The sequence below is a fragment of the Martes martes genome (genome assembly GCF_963455335.1).
Source record: "Martes martes genome assembly, chromosome: 3".
NCBI lineage: Eukaryota > Metazoa > Chordata > Mammalia > Carnivora > Mustelidae > Martes > Martes martes.
This window is the reverse complement of record NC_137890.1, coordinates 176687584-176707832: the sequence shown is the minus strand read 5'-3', so window position 1 is coordinate 176707832 and position 20249 is coordinate 176687584. Positions and strand designations below refer to the sequence as shown.

Sequence of the window (20249 nt, the reverse complement as noted above, 5' to 3'; positions counted from 1 at the left end):
CATTTCTATAACATTTATGAAATGACAAAATTACAGAGGTAGAAAATAGATCAATGGTTGCTAGGTGTCAGGGAAGCTGGGGAAGAGGGATCTATAGGTGACTTTAAAGGATAGCACAAGGCAGGTCTTCAAGGTCTTCAAGTGAACAATGGTGAATGGAGAATATTTTGAGACTTGTGGGTTATATGAAGAAATCTGAACTTTACCCTAAGAGTGATGAGGAGCCATTGAAGGATTTTAAGCAGAAGAGTGACACGAAAGGTCACTGGTGAGGTGGAGTGTGAGTTGGTGGGAAGCATGATAGGAAGCCCATTTGGAAGAGGCTGTTAGAGTAACTCAGGACAGGAAGATGGTGGCCTGGCCAAGGGCAATGGCTTGAGGACTGGATAGAAATGGGACGTCTTGAGGTATAGTAATTAAGGCAGTACAATTTTAAGACTCCATCTGTTTTTGACATTCACCAATATTGTTGCATGAATCAATGGTCCATTCCTTTGTAATTTTTAAAAGTAATTATAAATTCACAAGAACTGGAAAATATAGTAAAAAAAGTCCCATTTATCCTTCACCTGGTATTCTTCAATGGTTATATCCTAACATAATTATACTAAAATATCAGAGAGAGAAATCTGACATGGTGCCATTTGTGTGTTATAGTTCTGTCATTTTATCATATATGTAAACTTTTGTAACTGGTGCTACATTTGAGATACAGAACTATTGCACAGTATATTGACAAAAAGAGTATATACTAAGTATATGTTATCTAATTCTAAGAAGGCTAAGAATAGTCAAAAAGTACATGAAGTACATGAACAGTTGATGCCAATTTGTGTTGACAGAAATTGGACCAGTAGTTACCTGAGAGTGAATGGTGGGTATTTTTTCGGCTGCAAACGTGGCTTATCAAAGCCCATCAAAGTGCTCCCTTAACAATCTGTACTTTTTATTTCATGTAAATTGCAGCTCAGTAAAAAGCTTAAGGAAAACTAGAAATAATATTCCAAAAATGAAATTTTTTACTAGTTTCCTCTTAGGATAGCCCTGTAACACGTGTTTTGTTTACTTCAACTATCACATTAGTTACATAATTCCAAATAACCAAAATGGACAGCACAAAAATTCACTAAGTACATATTGCAACATTTGATTTGACCTCACTAAAACAAGAAATGCCACATGTTATTATCACATCTTTAACTCTGATTTGAGGGGTGCCTGGGTGGCTCATTCGGTTAAGCCTCTGCCTTCAGTTCAAGATTATGATCTCAGGGTCCTGGGATGGAGCCCTGTGTTGGGGGCTCCCTGCTCAGTGGGGAGCCTGCTACTTCTCATGCCCTTCCCCCTGCTCATGCGTGCGTGTTCTCTCTCTCTCTCTCTCTCTCTCTCTCTCTGTTTCAAATAAATAAATAAAAGGGCGGGGGGTGGGAGGTTGGGGGAACCAGGTGGTGGATATTAGGGAGGGCACGGATTTCATGGAGAACTGGGTGTGTTGAAAAAACAATAAATACTGTTATGCTGAAAAGAAATAAAAAATTTAAAAAAAATTAGAAAAACAAAAAAACAAAAAAAAACCTCACGCTTGAACATAGGAAATGAAAGAAAGTCTAGATTAATAATCCGTGTTATATAAATGTGCTAACACACTGCCTGTCTAAACAGGAAGAAGCATGATTTTTAAGTTTATTCACATCTATTTGTTAAAAGTTATTTTTCTAATTAAATCTGTTCCCCTTCAGCAAGAGTTCTTTGAACGCCTCTATGTCATGTACACAATTGGATATTCTGTCTCCTTCGGTTCCTTGGCTGTGGCTATTCTCATCATTGGTTACTTCAGGTGAGTGATTCCCAATCCCTTTCTCCATGAAGGGACAGGTTCTGTGTCCTATGCATAGAAGACTTGGAAGTCTCACAATTTCTGGCCCAGATACTTCTCCCAGCACAAGTTTTTGAATTCAGCCTAGTGTTATAATATTATTTGGCTTTGAAAATTTATTTTTCATGAGGAAATTCAGGGTTTTCATTGTTGTTGTTTAAAAACTAAAATAAAAATCTTTAAAAACATCAAAGCATTATGAAACCATTAAGCCTATAGATCTGCACTACAGTGTATTTGTCTGCAAAGTGTTGCTGGGTAGAGCAGAATGAGCTGCAAAAATTTTCATTTATGTTGCAAAGACTTCATTTTTCCCAAATGATTTTGGTGCCATTGGACAGAAATTCGTTTTAAATAATCTCCCAAATGATCTGATATTTTATCTAAAGAAGTCATATTTATTGCTTCTGTTATGGTTTATTTTTTATCCACTGAAATTTTTGCCCAATTCAATTGAATTTGGTTTAAATCAGTACAAAATTTTGAGCAGCAATATGGAGATAAAGCAGTGCACAACATGTATGGGAAATGTGTACTCATGATGCTTGCAGCTGGTTTGTGATATGCATAGCTAAGAAAACAATTAGTATACAGCATGAGAAATGGTATGATTCAGGTGGTGTATGGTAATTGGGAAGGCAGGGTAAGGGGATGAAGTGAAATTTCAAAAGATGCATGACTATAAATAAGATGTAACCAAAAGAGAATACCAGGGGACAGAATTCCAAACCCAAGTTTAGATCAAAGCATGGAATATTTGAGAATTCAGAGTTTTGGTGCAGATGAGTGATGAACAGTGAGACTGGGTTATATGAAGAAATCTGAACTTTACCCTAAGAGTGACGAGGAGCCATTGAAGCAGAAGCATGACTTGAAAGGTCACTTGTAAGCTGGAGTGTGAGTTGGTGGAAAGAATGATAGGAAGCCCATTTGGAAGAGGCTGTTAGAGTAACTCAGGAAAGGAAGACAGTGGCCTGACCAGGGGCAGTGGATTGAGGATTGGATAGAAATGGAAGGTCTTGAGCTATAGTAATTAAGGCAATAAAATTTTAAGACTTCAGTGTTAAATTATGCATGGGGAAAAAGAATGAGGATAGATGACCAAAGAGGCTAAAACTGACTAGATAAGAGAGGGAGACTTCCTAGAACACATTGACATGTGAACTGATATTTCAATGATGAGAAGGAACTTAGTATATTCCAAATGATGGGAACAGAATGTGCAAAACTCAGAGGCAGAAAGGAGCAGGGTAGACTCTGGGAACATTGAAGAATCCTATGAGAATGCAACTTTTGGAGCATAGGGTGGAGTGGCCATATAGGAATGACTAGGAAGGAACTAGATTTTGCGGCACTGTGTTTTGCAGGTCTTTGTCAAAGGCTTTGAATTTTATCTTGTAAGGGTAGAGAATAGGGAGCTAATGAAGTTTTTAAAGTAGAAGGGGAACACAGATTTGTGGAATTATGGTAGGGTTCCTCAAAACAGTTTCATGAAATTGGCTTGGCAGTGTTATCCCATTTTACAGACCTAAGAACCTAAAGTTCAGTGTCCAAGGTCACAAGGTCATAGGTAGTACAGCTAGAAACAGAACCTCATCTTCTAATTCCTATCCAGAGTTCATTCCATTATACTAAATGTAGCTCTGGTTGTTCAGAATAATAGATGAATATTTATGATTTAAAAATTTCTACATAAAATTTCAGGAGGATACAAATCACTAAGTAGTAATTCTTCAATTTACATAGTAATTTATCACTCTATTTAACGAATTCTTTCTATATAATACTTTTATATAATTACTAAACTATATAACATAATGTTACACAAAAATTTCAGAAACTCTTCTGTTTCACACAACAAAATGCTTTTTTATTAGGGTAGTAAATAGTGTTGAGTCTTCTAAAAATCAATACCCACTTGTATACTGTGATGGCACTATTCGTGGTCAATAATTTCCACAGATACCTGACAACCTATCTGGTCAAATCCTGCTCATTTGTGAACACACTCCCCAAAAGGAATCGACCAATGAGGAGGACTGTCTGGATACGATGGACATGCATGCATGTCCCTAACACACAAGATATTTCTGAAATGTCTAAATTTAGCTCATTCTCAGTTGGCCTATCCCTACTATATTATGAAATGTAAAAATATATTATTGGATTAAAATTTTTTCTTACTTTCTTATACTCATGTACTTTGTCCTTTCTGGAAGTGAAGTAGTAATAGGGTGATCTTTGTACAGGAAAGTTGTATTGTCTTGCAGTCAAGCAATGGTAGAGCTGGGCTAGATTCTACAACCCTTTCTTAGTGTATTTTCCCATTAAACTTAAGAAAAGATCTCTTTTGGAGTTAGGTTTTTGTACAGGAAATTAGTAATACTGTTATGTTATGTTATGACTTAACTTGTGTCTAAGATTCTTTTATAAACGCAAAACTTTTTGTTAAAGCTTTTGTGTTAAAGTAAGCTTGTTTACTCTTTAACATTACTAGGACATAAAGTTGTGTAATGTTATCAAAATATTTTAGTTTTTCTTGTAGAGTATGTGTTGAAAATGTGAAAGCTCCATTTTTTTTTAAAGATTTTATTTATTTATTTGAGAGAGAGTGAGGGAGAGAGAGAGATTGAGAGTGCATAAGCAGGGGGAGAGGGCAGACTCCCCACTGGGGAGGGTGTCCAATGTGGGACTCCATCCTAGGACCCTGGGATCATGACCTGAGCAGTAGGTAGACACTTAACCGACTGAGTTACCCAGGCATCCCTGAAAGCTCCATTTTTAATAATGTTTATCCCTTTTTCAAAACGATTCTCCATTAGTCATTTATTACTGTAATATATATTTTAGTATAATGCTTTAGTATAATATAGCATAATAGTTAACTCTGCAAAATCAAGATAAACATAGTAGTAGATCAGGTTAAATTTGAAATTCTTTCTCAAAAAGTTACATTTTAGTTCTTGATCCTAGTTGTTTCAACTGGAAGTAGATAGTAATGGGTTTCTGTCTTTGTTCAGGCTTACTGTATTTTCTTCTTTTTTGGAGGAGAGTATGGACTTGTTTATGTATTTTCTTTCCCTATGTCTAATTTCACCCAAATCTAAATACTGAACATTTTCTTTCCATAGACGATTACATTGCACAAGGAACTATATCCACATGCACTTGTTTGTGTCTTTCATGCTGAGAGCTGTAAGCATCTTTGTCAAGGACAAAGTGGTCCATGCTCACATAGGAGTCAAGGAGCTGCAGTCCCTGTTGATGGAGGATGACCTACAAAGTTCCATAGAAATGCCTTCTGTGGACAAGTCGCAATATGTAAGTGTTTTCACCACTTTCTCTCATTACTGATTCCTGTAACATTATAGACAAGTGAAATTTTACAGTCCACTAAATATTAACTTGTTTTGGTTTACGTAATCTCTGAATTAACCAAGATAGATGACCAATTTATATAATGATATTTACTACCTCAATTCTGTCCTTAAGCTTTACACTTAATTACTCATCATCCTAGACTATTAAAAGTCTTGAGCTCTTTCTGTAAGAACATTCTGGAATGGAAACTTCAAAAATCACATGACCGGAGTGCATTTGCTGTATGGCTCATACAAGCTGTTATGGCTTGCCATGTTCAGAAGTAAAAAGCCCACTTGCAAAACCAGAAGTGTGTTATTTAAAAGCCCATGACATTTACTTTATTGTAGATTCACACTTGTTCCAATATAAGATTCCAGGGTACTTGATTCTGCTCTGAAATGTCCTGGTGTTACTTAGTAAATAGAATCACTCAATAATTCAGTTAATTAAATCACTGATGCACATATCTGGGAATTAAGTGTAATAGATTATATGTTTTGATGGTATGAATTAATGCCCTTTCTGTGGCTTTGGCTTTTGCCCTGTAACTTTGTAGTCCCTGCTGATTCTGATTCTGGGCTGGTTTTTGTGACTTGTTTTATCCAATAGAATAGAAGTGGGAGTGATAGTGTGGCAGTGAGAGGTATAGCTCTGGGACTGAGCTCTCAAGATTAGCAGAGGCTGGCCTAAGATCAACAGAATCACCTAGCCAATGCATGGGTTCATAAGATGTAGTAAATGCTTATTATTTTAGCCATTGACTTTTGGGGCAGAAAAAAGATGAGAATAAAATAAAGTCATGGTAGAATAATGGTTAATATTTCTTCTTTATGCTTTTCTGTACTTTCCTAATTTTCTCTGGTGATCAAGTATTATTTTCATAAACAGGAAAAATCAAGAAAAAGTGATTTTTTGGTAACTTCTAAAGGAAAACTTATTTTAAAAATAGAATCGAGTTGATAGTTTTAGAGATGCTGTCTTAAAATAACTTTGTTCTGGTCTCATTCAACAGTCTTGGCTTGCCTACATACAGGAAACAGATCATTAAAAAGAAATACAGAACTACTTTTTCATGGTCTGATGTTTCATGTAGTATAATTGAGTTCTAATATGATGCAATTCTGGTTTATTTGTAACAGATCGGGTGCAAGATTGCTGTTGTTATGTTCATTTACTTCTTGGCTACAAATTACTATTGGATCTTGGTGGAAGGTCTCTACCTGCATAGTCTAATCTTTGTGGCATTCTTTTCGGACACCAAATACCTGTGGGGCTTCATCTTGATAGGCTGGGGTAAGGTATTTATATCCCTTTTCTCTTTAAGCTGTATTATGGATTTATCTTAAACCTACTGATGTGAGAGACAAAGACAAAAGAAAAAATTAAATGTCCTTACTACGTATAGCCCATTGACAAGCACTGGAAACAAGAAGAGAGACATTCCTCTAGGATCTCAGGTGCCTCAATGTTGACACTTTGCTAAGGGCAAAAGGCAATCTTAGCTTAACATTATGCTGACCTCCAAGATCCTGTAAGTCTTCTTTAACACATAAAAATTCCTTTGGAAACTTCCTTTATCTCTACCCATCAGGTACATGTTAGCAATCATCCTCCTAGCATATGGCCCACTGACACACATCTGAAGAGTCTCAGAACTGAGCTTTTACTTATACGGTAAAAAACGACCTTTTCTTAACAATAGCTAGCTCCCACAGGGTCCTGGAAACCTTGTTTCCAAAATTCCTTAGGGACTTATGCTAGCATTAACCCCCTCCCAACTTGAAAGTATATAGTCACATGCCCATCACAACCCAAGTGCCACTCTTTCTGCCCACGGGTCCTGTCCCCTTGCTTTAATAAAACGACCTTTTGTACCAAACACAACTCAAGAATTCTTTCTTGACTTTGTTCTGAATACTCAGCATTTTCCTGTATCATGTATCCTTAACATACTTTCAGCCATTTTCCTGAAATCTCTCCATCTTACCTTTATATCTTCTTTCTCTTTTACTGTTCATTGGGGAAGATTATTAAGATCAAGTCTAAAATCCTCCCAGTAGTAACAAACTTTCCATCTTTAACTCATGGTTAGTGTTCTTAGGTCAGATTCTTGAGAGAATTCTTTGGTGGAAATATAAAATAACACATTGTTAACCATACACATTTAGAACTGCTATGCTCATATCTTATGTCAATGTCCTGATTTGGCAATAATTTCATCTTAAATATTTTGATATTTAAATTTCTAAGCTATAGTAATGAATGTTGATTTGCATTTTTAGATTGTATGATGAGAACTCCATAAAGGAATTTACAAGATCATCTTGACTGCATTTAAAGATACAAATTACCAACTAATTATGCAGAATTATCATGTCTTTTGGAAGGAAATAATGCAAATTACTTTCTGCAAAAGTACTTTTAAAAAAAAGAGGATATTTATCTCACATTCCAAAAATGCCTTCTCAGCACTACACTGGACTAGGCACTAACTCAACAGGACATGGGGAAAAGGATGTTGCTTGTTCAAATTTAAGAGAAATTGAAACTCATATGTAGTTACAGTTAAGAAGCCTCATGATCGACAATTGCAGATCTCTATTGTTATTTTAATACTCACGTTATAAGGTGCTCAACATATTAAAAAAAAATTAACTGAGCAGCTCAAGATTAAATTTGAAGGGCTTTTTTTTTTCTCCTCCAAAGTAAGATTTCCTTGCTTGTTCGGCTTTAATATTGTTTTTTTAACATTTGAAAATGTGAAGTAGGGAATATTGAATTTCCTGCTAGTTAATGAATAACTAGCAGGTCTATTTACTTTAAGAAAACAAAGGGTCTATTTACTATGACATTTCATTTATTATGAAATGATTATTGTGAATAAAACTTTATTTCTGAAGGCAGCTTGTCTTTTTTAAAGCTTTCCCTTTGACTAGCAGTTGCTAAAAAAACCAAAAATGAAAAGGATATTTTACTTTTTAGGTACTTTGGAAATTTCCTGAATAGTTTTTGGTAGTTTGCCTTTAAATCAAAATTATATCTGTGTACCAATATAATTACTAGAAGTTGGTAAAGATGTTGATAGAAAATTCAACAACGAATGTAGACATTTGTCCGAGTTACATTTTATATTTTAGATTTCTACACCACTGGTCATACATAATAAATTCCTTTTTTTTTTCCTCTATGTACTTACTGCTTTGATAGCCAACTCCCCCAGAACTCTTACTTGGTCTCTATTCTTGGGATTTGAAGTGAGGTTCCCGAGTGAATGGTCAAGAAAGAATTCTTGAGACATTATTCTGTGCAAAAGGATGCTTTTATGAAAACTCTGGGACAGGACCACTGGGCAGAAAGAACTGTTTTGGGATTGTGAAGTGCAATTGATTCTACACTTTGGAGGTGGGGGAAGTAAAGACAAAGGAAGTTTCCAAAAGGATTTTCATACCCTAAATAAGACTTAGAAGATGTGTGGGGGAGGTGCTGGCTATTGCCAAGCAAAGGTTGTTTTTTTTTCCCTCTAGCAAGGCATTAACATTAAAACAGTTGGGAGTTCCTGGAGGAATGTCAGATTCTGCCTGCCTCAAGTATTTGTCAATGAGCTCCAGGTTATAAAGAAGTTTAATTTTATCCGCATTTCCTTTTGCCTTTGTTCTTCACATCCTCTATTACTCAGTCTGTTCCTCTTTAAAGTCAGGAGTTTGTCTCACTTAACCTGCGAAGTTATTTTTCAGACCTTTCTATGAAAAAACAGAATTTTAAAAAAGTCCAGTGGGTTCAATATGAATATGAATTTCTTCCTTTCCTATACAAATTTATTGATTTGCTCACAAGAACTTTGGCATTGGAATGATGACTGCGGTAGATAAGCATCATTACTTGAAGTGGTCTTTTCATCAAATGGTTTAGGAACAAACATGAAAGCAAGTAGGCCTCCCATGGAAGCTTGCTTTGAAAAACATTTTATATGCGCTGTATCACACACAATTAAGCACAATCTAAAACACTAATAACCAATCTTTAGAGAATTACGGTTCCACATTTGATCTACCTTCTGACTCTCTGTTTGCAACTCCATTAAAAAAAATGTCCTAGTCTAGGGTGCATATAACTATAGTAATATTCTTTAAAGAATATCTTCCCACTGCTGGGGTGCCTGCGTAGCTCAGTCTGTTAAGAGTCCAACTCTTGGTTTCTGCTTAGGTCATGATCTCAGGGTCCTGAGGTTGAGCCCCCGGTGAGTCTTTCCTTGAGCCCCATACAGGCTCCATGCTCATTTTGGAGTCTGCTTGAGGTTCTCTGATTCTGCCCCTTCCCATACTCACAAGTGTGCACGCACGTGTGCTCTCTCTTTCTCTCAAATAAATAAATAAAATCTTAAAAAAAATCTCCATTATTTAAACGCAGCTACTATTTAATGAATTCAATACCTAAGTCTATTTGATTAATAGACTATTTTCCCCTTAGCACTGACATTCTAATTTTAGAATATCATCTGATTTAGAAATCAAAAGATTTCTGATCATTTTTCTAGATTCCATTAAGAATTATAGCTGCTTTGCATGATTCTTTGCTAGAGTAATTTATAGTGAATCCAATTTCATACTTTCTTACAATGATGTGATTTATTGGCTTCACTAGAGAAGAGACCTTGCTTGGATTCCTTTGTTACTCATTGGACCCAATCATGATAATGTTAAACTCTCTTCAGCTAAATAAATAGTCAGAGCTTTATTATGCCCATTGTAGTGATGTGGAGTTATAATATTTACATTGATTTTGCTGATTCTTAAGAATAAATTGGATGGGAAGGAAATTACAATCTAAAGGGGAGAAGATGCCATATCTGATCATTAGTAAATTGAAGGCAAATGTTTAAAATAACAGTTTTTACACATCTTCATCACAAAACAAATGTATAGAGGAATAAAGACAAATTCCAATGATGACTCTGTTTTTCTTTCAATCAATCATGTTCTTAATTTTCCCTCTTCTTACCTCAATTTTCTCATAAATAAGGCACTTTATTATTGGTTCCATTTTCTTCCAAGTATGCATTATTTTTTCTATATATTTAATTTTATATTTGAAAGGTATCTTTATCCTTACTGTGGTAATTTGCCTCTATATTAGCAACCATTCTTAATTTTCAGCTCTCAGATAAGATACCAGAATGTACATATTATTATTTAAGATCACCTACCCTGATTATACTGTGTAGTCATGTCTCTGTTGCCAAGCTTTCCTATAGAATATTTTCATATGCTGTAGTCTCTGAAAATAATCAGGAGATGCTACATGTCCAGTTTCATTATCTCTGTATCAGGTGATCTCAATTCAGCAAATATTTTTTGATTATACAGTTGGCAGTAAATGTAATTGAAACACAGAGATATGTGTTGAAGTCTCTACATACAATAAGCATGCAGTCTGACCCAGGAGGTTATTTTGTTTTGTGTTTGCCTATTCTGGTCATACATATTATATTCAAAATATTTGATTTATAAGATCTGTTCTCCAAAAAATTATTTAGGATAGTCCATATAATACCTTTACACAATTAAAAATCTTCCATTGGCTTCAAGTAAAATTTAAAAACCTAGGAAAGCTATTTCTCTCTTCCCTTATGATTTTTAATGCCATTACTAGTTCTACTGAAGGCTATCTTAAAGTTAAACTTACATTTAGCAATTAGAGTCAATAAAAGATTGATACTTTAGCCCTACTTTTATGAAAAATACAGAATTTGAATCTCTCAGCTTATCATTTTCCCCCAAACTTTTTAGATGTGTTTTGGGGTTTTATTCCTAACCATTTAAGATTATATAAATTATTACCTCTTTAAAAGAAAAAAAATTATAGTCACATTTAGATTTATATTTGTAGCAGTTATGTAGATTTATCTCAGTGAGTTCATCTGGTTTCAAGATTTCACTTTATCTCCATCAATTTGATCTTTTACAGTTTCTGCCCACTGGCCATATTTAATTCAGTAATCATTTTCTTTTTTATCGTTGCTCTTCTGTTTTAGATTGGTCCTTTCCTACAATGCCTTACTCTATTCTTCTAGGGCATTTTTTGGATTATAAATTAGATATATATTTAAAGTATTTCTTTTGTTTCCTGTAGTAATTCCATCTCAGGAAGGGGTAGCTCTTCTAAAGTTTCATAAATAGACCCTCTTCTTTGTAGCAATGAAAGACTTTCAAAGGCTTTGCAATTTTCCTGAAAGAGAGATGTATTCCTTCAGTATTGGCTTAGAGAGTTGAGAACAATTCTGCCAAAATCATATAGAGTTACTTCTGGGTTCCCTAAAGGATGAAACATAGGTGATGGGTATTGACTTCCAGCATTCTATGATGAGTAGTGAGGGAACTGGAAGCATAACCTAGAGCTTCGTGTGTGAGCAGTCAATACAGATGGATTCCTAGGGGAACAAGGTTTCTGGTTGGTAAGATACTATATGTGTTTAGCAAAGCTAGGCATCCTATGTCATGATGGGTCTCTACTTTTTAGATCTAACTTTACACTTTATGATCAGCTTGTGATTTTACAATACTACAGTAGGACCACAGGAAGAGGGTAAGGCTAAGATATGGTTCTATGAAGCTTCTGAAATATCCAAAACAAGACGAAACTACATAGACCAAGATGAGAAGATCCTATTCACCCTCTTTGACTTCAGAGCATTTCTGTTTTATGCAGTTGGCTGCTGCTAAGTTTTTATTTGAAGGAAGGGTTTAATTGCTAACACATTTTAACTACTATTAGTTAGTCCAGGATTTCATTTTAAAGAAGAGTAGTAATGGAACCACACAAGAACCCACATCTGTTTATTTTTAGTCTAAAGATTGCATCCCTCTCAGAGTCACTTATTTATACTGACATTTTATGAAGATAACTCAGTTCTCAAGGTAAATGCATTTATTGAGTAACATTCAAATTTACATTAAATTTACTCAAATTAATATTTAAATTTAAAATAATATCTAAATTTCAAAAATTTCCCCTTATATTTATGTGTTCTCAATTATGTAATAATATGATACTACTATTGGTGATCAAAAATCCTTGAGGGGTACCTGGGTAGCTCAGTCAATAAATGTCTGCCTTTGGTTCAGGTCATGATCCCGGGGTCCTGGGATTGAGCCCCACATAGGGCTCCCTGCTCTGTGGGAAGCCTGCTTCTCCCTCTTCTACTCCCGCTGCTTGTGTTTCCTCTCTTACTGTGTCTCTCTCTGTCAAATGAATAAATAAAATCTTAAAAAAAAAAATCTTTAAATCCCAGAGTGGTTTCAATTCTTTTTCATCCATGGTTGTCTCTGTGCTAGTTTTGTGAGTGGAAGTCTTCCAAGATGATGAGAAAAGTAATTTCATTAAGACATGGTATCTAAGGTATTTGTTATAATTATCATCTAAAACAGAATTCCAACTCAAGGACCGTTGATCAATGTGTATAGAACACCACGCAGGAAATTGCTTGATTGGGAGATTGCAAAGGAAGCAAAAGATAAAGACCTATAAATGAGAAAATGTGAAAATTCTGATCAAGACTAAAGGTAGTCGAAGCAGCAGAAGAGTAAAGGGAGATGCATCAGGACTTTTTGAACCACTGTATCAGAAGGAACTCTACTGCATTATACAACATCATTCTTGTTTTTTCTTCATAGTGCTGATTGATAACCAAAGTTATGTCATTAGTTTTGCATCTCCTTCCAGCATATGCTTCAGAAAAATAGGGATATTGCTGGTTTATTGTTTTATCTTCTGAAAGTAGAGCTATCCTCCACACATACATAGGCACTTAATAAATGGTTATGGGATAGATGGACAGATGGATGGATAGGTAGGTGGGTAGATACAGAGATGGATTGAAAGATAGATAAAATATGTGAACTGAACTTAAGGAATAACTAGAATTGGGTAGATCTATTTTTTAAAATATTTTATTTATTTACTTGCCATAGAGAGAAAGAGAGAGAGAGAGAATGAGCACAAGAAGGGGGAGCAGCAGCCAGGGGAGAAACAGGCTCCCCACTGAGCAAGGGACCCCGATGTAAGACTCAATTCTAGGACTCTGGGACCATGACCTGAGCTGAAGGCAGATGCTTAACTAACTGAGCATACCCCGGCATCCCTAGGTAGATCTATTTTGACAAAAACAATTTCCAATTCTCATAGAATTTGAGCATTTTTTAAATGTTTGAAATTCAGATGTTCTAGCAAACAGATAAAATTTGCACATGGAATCATAAAATAGCCACACAGGCAGGCTGAGGTTAAATTCGATTAGATAATCACTGAGGAGGCCAAAAAATTTTCCATTGCAGGGTATCATCTTATTTTCACTTTTAATAGCATTTTCCTACATCTGAATCTATTCTTTTTCACTTTTTTGCTAAAAAAAGATTATTTGAAAAATTGAAAATGTGTTTTTAAAAGGAAAGAATTTAATATCATGTTTAATAAAAAATGTTCTAAGTTAGATTAAAATTTTTCTCTCCCTTTTAAGGTGCTTCTTAACTTTTGCAATGTTTCTGTGATGCTCTCTCTTTTCTTTTAACCACTTTCATAAATTCCACAGAATGAGAAGTTGTCCATTAAATCCTTTGGTCCTATTTTGTTGTGTTCCACAGAAGCTATGATTTGTGATTTTTTTGTGTGTGCTGTCAGAGTCTTATCAACTATAACATGAACTAACAGTCAGCTTTTACCATAGGTGGCCTTTTCAGGCTCGTGGAAAGTCAGTGTAATAGATCTGATGTTATAAGCTCACAAGGTGTTTAACATTTATGAGGGATACATATCTCACACTCAAATCACCAGACTCATATAGCAGCCACCTCTTGGTCTAAATGCATGCAAATGTTTGTCTTCAGCCAATATGAACCCCTCAAAAAGAAGAGGCTAAACTGATCAAAACTTCTCAATTTTGTAACTTCTCAATATAGCTTCTCTATGGCTTGCAGTTTTAGAATGGCTAAGTTCTAATTTTTTAAAATGACAGCCTCCCTGCTGCTTCTCATGAAGTCTGTCATGTTGCTTCACTCCTCCTTGAAAGCCTGTAGCTGTCAGGGTGGCAAGAGTCAAGTCCAGTGCTCCAACTGCTGCCTGCTTCTGGCCCCAGTAACTTCTATCCCCTCCCGGTATAGCTTGAGGGATATATCCCTCAAGGGAAAACTGGGCCAACCTTCAATCTTTAGACTTTCAGGAACAAATGACAGCAATGTATCTGGCTCATTTTTTTGAGTGGACAAGATGAAAATAAGTGGAATTTCTTGTTGATATATCAACATTTTTCATATCTGTTTTTCTCTCTCAACTTTTAAAATTTTTAATTAATTAATTTATTAACTTTAAAGATTTTATTTACTTATTTGACAGAGAGAGAGAGAGATCACAAGTAGGCAGAGAGGCAGGCAGAAAGAGAGGGGGCAGCAGGCTCCCTGCTGAGCAGAAAGCCTGATGTGGGGCTCGAACCCAGGACCCTGAGAACATGACCTGAGCTGAAGGCAGAGGCTTAACCCATTGAGCCACCCAGGCTCCCCTCTATTTCAACTTTTAATAGTACATTATTATGTGTGCTGAGTATGAGATTAAAAAATTCCCTTAATCTTAAATATGGTCTCTGAATCCTTTTTTGATTGCAGGGTTCCCAGCAGCATTTGCTGTGGCCTGGGCTGTGGCACGAGCAACTCTGGCTGATGCAAGGTGAGTGAAAAAGGAGAGGTAAAGAGAGCACCTCAGATTTTCTCAAGACTCAGTTTTCCTGCCTGGAATTGACACTTGCTGCTGTTGTTGATCACATGTCCTCTCCGGGATGTCATGTAGGAAATACCTTGATGTGAATGTAGCCTTTGATACATTACCAGCAAGCTACCCAATCCCAGAGGTCATGGGACAGAATGACTCACAGACCAGATTAGGATGCTTGACCTCTTTGGTTTATAATATCATTTAAAAATATATTGTGAGAAGCAAGGGGAAGGAGATGGTTAAGTTATCACAGGATATGATGTAAGCATGTGGAAGGACCACACCACCTGAGTCCCAGGATGGGCAATTTTCATATCTGTGTCACATCAGCCTTCCCCACTTGATCGTGTGGGTATGAAGCTCAGAGATGAGATTGCAACAAGGAGACCCACAGGCAAAAGGTGACTTGGGCCAATGACAAACATTTGCTTTTTCATATTTTGGGAGGCAAGTATGCCTGGTTTTAGCTGTAGCTTGCCAGTTAGCCTGCTAAACAGCTTTGGGTTTTATTTGTGTTTCTTGGGCAAAGGATATGTGGGATGGGTTTCATCAATCTGGCTGAATTAAGATGTTAAGAATATTGAGCACTTCCTGTGTATCAGGGAATATTTTGTGCCTCATATATTTGGTGTATCGTGAGTGTTTATTTATTTATTAAGATTGTATTTATTTATTTTAGAAAGATAGAGATGCAATTGGGGGGAGAGGCAGAGAGAGAGGGAGAGAGAATCTCAAGCTGACTCCGCACTTAGCATGGAGCCCAATGCAGGGCTTGATCTCACTGCCCTGAGGTTGTGACCTGAGCTGAAACTAAGAATCAGAGGCTTAACTGACTGGGCCACCCAGGTGCCCCACGTGTAGCATGAATACTTAGTGTTAGTTATACTTATGTTTAATATGCATGGGGTCCACTTATTACCTATTTAGTTGAATTTGATGCAAACTCTGGGTTTCATCCATCCCGTTTTTTTGGTCTTCTATAGCATAATTAAATGTTTTCAAAAAAATAAAACAAATGCACATTAGAATTGGACTGTGATTCAATAGGATTTTCAAGTAGACTGGGGTTCATTTAAAGAAGCATTTTATTTTATTTTATTTTTAAAGATTTTATTTATTTACTTGGGAGAAAGAGAAACGGAGACAGTGAGAGAGAGCACAAGCGAGGAGGAAAGGGCTCCCGCTGAGCAGGGAGCCCAACACAACACTTAATCCCAGGACCCTGGCATCACAATTTGAGCCCAAGGCAGACACTTATCCAACTGAGCCACCTGGGCGCCCCTAAAGCAGCATTTTAAAGTATAGGGCAGTGATGCTGGATGATAGTAAAAGATGCTTTTTTAGACTAAGGTAGACCTGAGTTCAAATCTTGGTTCAGCTATTAGTTTTGAGACCACGGGAAACACACATGATCTTTTTGTATGCCCATTTCTTAATTTAAAGCAAAGGTAATAAGGCATAAATTACATTAATATAGACAAAACACAGCACAGAGCCTGGCAGCTAGTAGGCATTCAATGGGAACATGATGAGAAAGGGTTCAGGTGCAAGTAACTCACTGGCCTGTTCTGCTACTTCTTGGTTCTCTGACAACAGATGCCCTACCTGACCTCTCTGAGCCTTGGTTTTTTCATAGATCAAATACAGAAAAAACGAATATTCACTTCACAAGAGTGTTGTAAGATTGAATAAGATATTGTACATAAAACACTATAGGGTTTGGAATAGTAAGTAATACTTACTTACTTATTAACTTATTTATAAGTTAATAATAAGTTATAATAATAATAAGTAATAACGTACTTATTATTAATAAGTATTTTATTTATTTATTTATTTATTTATTACTTATTATTAATAAAAAATTAAAATTGTTAATAACTTACTTATTAACAAGCATTATTCCTTTAATTATTTCATTAATTTATATGTATACATAATGTCTGATCAAAAATAATGTTTTGTTTATTGTTATTCCATTAGAAAGCAGGACTTATCCTTTCATTAATCTTAACTGATAATATTTATCCTATCAAGTGCATGGAGCCTTGATTCTGCTAAAATTAGAGCTTATAAATGAAGCTGGAGAAGAGATGGGGGCCAGATCTTCCAGACCTTTATAGGTCATACTAGGATGTTTGGCGTTTTTGTTTTTGTTTTTTTTTCCAGTGATCATGACAACAAATTTGCATTGTATAAAGATCATTGCCAGGATACTGAGGGAAAATTGGAGAAAAGTAATAATAAAGATGAAGCTAACATTTTTGAATGATACCCACATTCCAGACACTTTTTAAGAGTTCTGCAAATAATAAATTATTTGCACTTCCTATCAACCCTGTGAGACTGAGGCCAGAAAAAGTGTACCTGGCATTGCACAGCCACAAATAGTAGAGAAGGAATTTTCTAGACAGTTAGGCTCCAGAGGCACTCAGTAAATACTATGGGCAGACTAGAGGTTTCTATTAAGATCACTGGTATTTATTTTCTGTGGAGGAGGAGTGTTGAAGAGGGATTCCTTTTACAGTATCACTAACAGCTGTTCACCCTTCAGTTGCTTAAACACCCCTGATAATGAGGAGTGCGTGGTGGACAATGCCCATTGTACACTGGACAGTTTTTCTTACCTTCATTTTATCTACTTGTTGTCCTTCTACCACTTGTAGTTCTTCCTACTCTCTTGATAAGAAATAGTCCATCACCTGTCTTAGACTTTTCAGTAGTTCACGGTTTTTACTTAGGTATGAGTTTAAGCTTGTGCATTTGTACTGCATGTAAGCATACAGCATTGTTTACTAGCACATGTTTGTCTCATTCACATGATAAAATTATATCCACCTTTCATGGTGTTCAGAAAGGAAAGCCATAGCTACAAGTACTCTACCACTTCAGTGTGTTTCAAAGGTGGTATTTCCCCATGTAAAATCTTCATCAAATTCCTTAGCATTTTGTATGTAGATTCTATAATTAATCTCTTTCTTACATACTATCTTATTTCTCTTGATGTTCATCTATAACTGTCAGATTAAAAAATTATGAATTACAAATGGGCAGGAATGAAATTCTCTGTTTTACAATAGAGAACTGTCCAAAGCTTGCTGATTAGTTCTTATGGATCTATTTTGCCACTTTCCTCCATTTGCTAAGTGACTATTGAGCAAAGATAAAGTTTGACTCCTGCAAGTTGTGAGTTACTAGGAAATGTGTTTTCTCATCCATTCGTTAATTGTGGCAGTTTCTCTCAGTCTCAGCCTTCCCATTTGTAAAATGGGAATATTCGTGGTTGTGAGTAAGATTGAGTCTGCTGGGGGTAGATTTGAAAATCAGATGAAAGCCCATGTATGAAAAGACTTTGTAAACTCCAACTTATATACAAACATTAGGTTAGTAGTTGAGGGTTAATATTATCAACAATATCATCATTGCTATACATGTACAATGATACTGGAAATGTCAGAGAAGACTTAGAGTGTCTGCTATTTGATTTCTTGGGGGATGGGTTGAGTCAGTAAAGAGGTACTAGATAATGCTAAATACTTTTACCTAAGATGTGGAACCATAAAACTTACATTTGAAGTTTTAGAGAAGGTAAATCCTAAGGCATCTTTTGGTTTAATTCCTCATTTGCCAGATGAGTAAAATGAGACCCAGAGATATAAGGTTGCATCTTCACAGCCTGTAGCAATTTTGACTCATTCATCTCTTTGACAGACATTCCAAGCCTTGAGCACAGAATGCAAGCAAGTATATTCACAAACGCATTTTATATTGAATTAGATAATTAGTTTTCTTAGTTATCTTGTATTATTTCTTGAAAATTATGAACTAAATCATAAACCATTAATAGTCATGTATTTTCAAGGAAAAAATTTTTTTTCAAGGAAAAAAGTTTATTTTTGAGGCAAAGAATCTCCTTTAGCTACATAATATTTAAAAAATGCAACTGACATTGAATATTTCTCTAAAACAGTTGAGTTAATGTAAAAAAAAATAAAGATGTTAGATCATGTTGACTCCTCTGTGCAAAACATTTACTCATACCAACTCAGAATAAAATCTTGAATTCTATAGTGCCCTGATCCGAGCAGGATAATTGGGTTAAGGGGTCATTTTATATTTATTTTGCATATAAAATAAAACTGTATTATCTCATACATAGCATGATTTCAAAATTGCCTAATTTGATTTTTCTTGGAATTCAGCTTTTCTCTAGATAGAGAGTTTTTGAGGGCTTCCTTGAGAGTAATCTGACCTACATATAGTCCTCTGTCACAAGGCATGAGCTTGGAGCATCTCCAAAGGACAGGTGGGGTCTCTGTACTGTCTCTTACATTTGAGATTCTTATTTTTCTGATCTGGACTTTCAAAGCTAGAACTCTGATTTTCTCTGCATCCTGGCCATTTAGAGGTAAGCAAATCAGATCCAGTTTTGAAGACACTCTAGGTGATATTGAAGACTAAAGGAAGTCTTACAATTCTGAAATTCTATCAAAAGTTACTTGGCTTAGGTAGGGTAAGAAAAATGAATAGTTTCGATTGGACAAATGAGCTTAAAAAGTGAGTATTTTTGTTTCTCCTTTTACTTGCAAAAGTGAAACACCTTATATGATACCTCATTACCTTTTCCCTGCTCATGCAAAGGAAATGGAATGATAGCAGGAAAGGTGGGTCCTGTAATGCAAAGGACCACGAAAAGATAACCTCTATCATTTCTAGGAAGTCTGCATGGGTGTCAGAGCTTCTGCACTTCCTCTTCTCAGAATGTGAGTTATGGACACAATACAGTGTTCATTTCACTGGATTCCTCCTGAAGAACATTCATTTCCTATTCCTAATCCTGGCTGTAGAGAGTTTCTACTTTCTAGGCAGACCTCTGTGCCTCATCCTTACCTTTCAGAACTGCATTTTTACTGACATTCATTTCTGCATTTTCTAGAGTGTTAAAATTTCATTTATAAAGTCTGAATAGAGGGTAATTTCTGAGCCATGTTAACAAACACAATGTGAGCTGGAACAGGAAAGAATTAATGAAAAACAAGGATTGATAGTGTTTTCCTTTAAAAAAAAATTCTGAAATCTCAGTTGCCTTTCATATCAAAGGGCAAATTTGAAGCTTTGACATTGAAAACTATCAAAGTCAAGTTTCTTCTGTTTTTAGAGGTAACTGGTTTTGACCCATTTCCAAATATAAGTATTTTGCTGAGCTGGAATTGTGCAATTGGGTTGCAATGTGTTAGGAGACACAATGATGAAA

At 35.7% G+C, this 20249-nt stretch overlaps 1 protein-coding gene across 2 annotated transcripts in view; it reads left to right on the top strand.

Annotated features, from left to right (window-relative positions):
* The window catches only part of PTH2R (parathyroid hormone 2 receptor), a gene marked incomplete at both ends in the record, with an annotated part of 88831 nt that overhangs the window by 44086 nt on the left and 24496 nt on the right, over window positions 1–20249 (top strand). For both annotated transcript variants that reach the window (XM_080797864.1, XM_080797863.1), the window contains 4 exons: window positions 1740–1837; window positions 5008–5197; window positions 6379–6532; window positions 14890–14950. In XM_080797864.1, the coding sequence (XP_080653990.1) occupies window positions 1740–1837; window positions 5008–5197; window positions 6379–6532; window positions 14890–14950 (503 nt within the window). The remainder of the gene's footprint in view (window positions 1–1739; window positions 1838–5007; window positions 5198–6378; window positions 6533–14889; window positions 14951–20249) is intronic.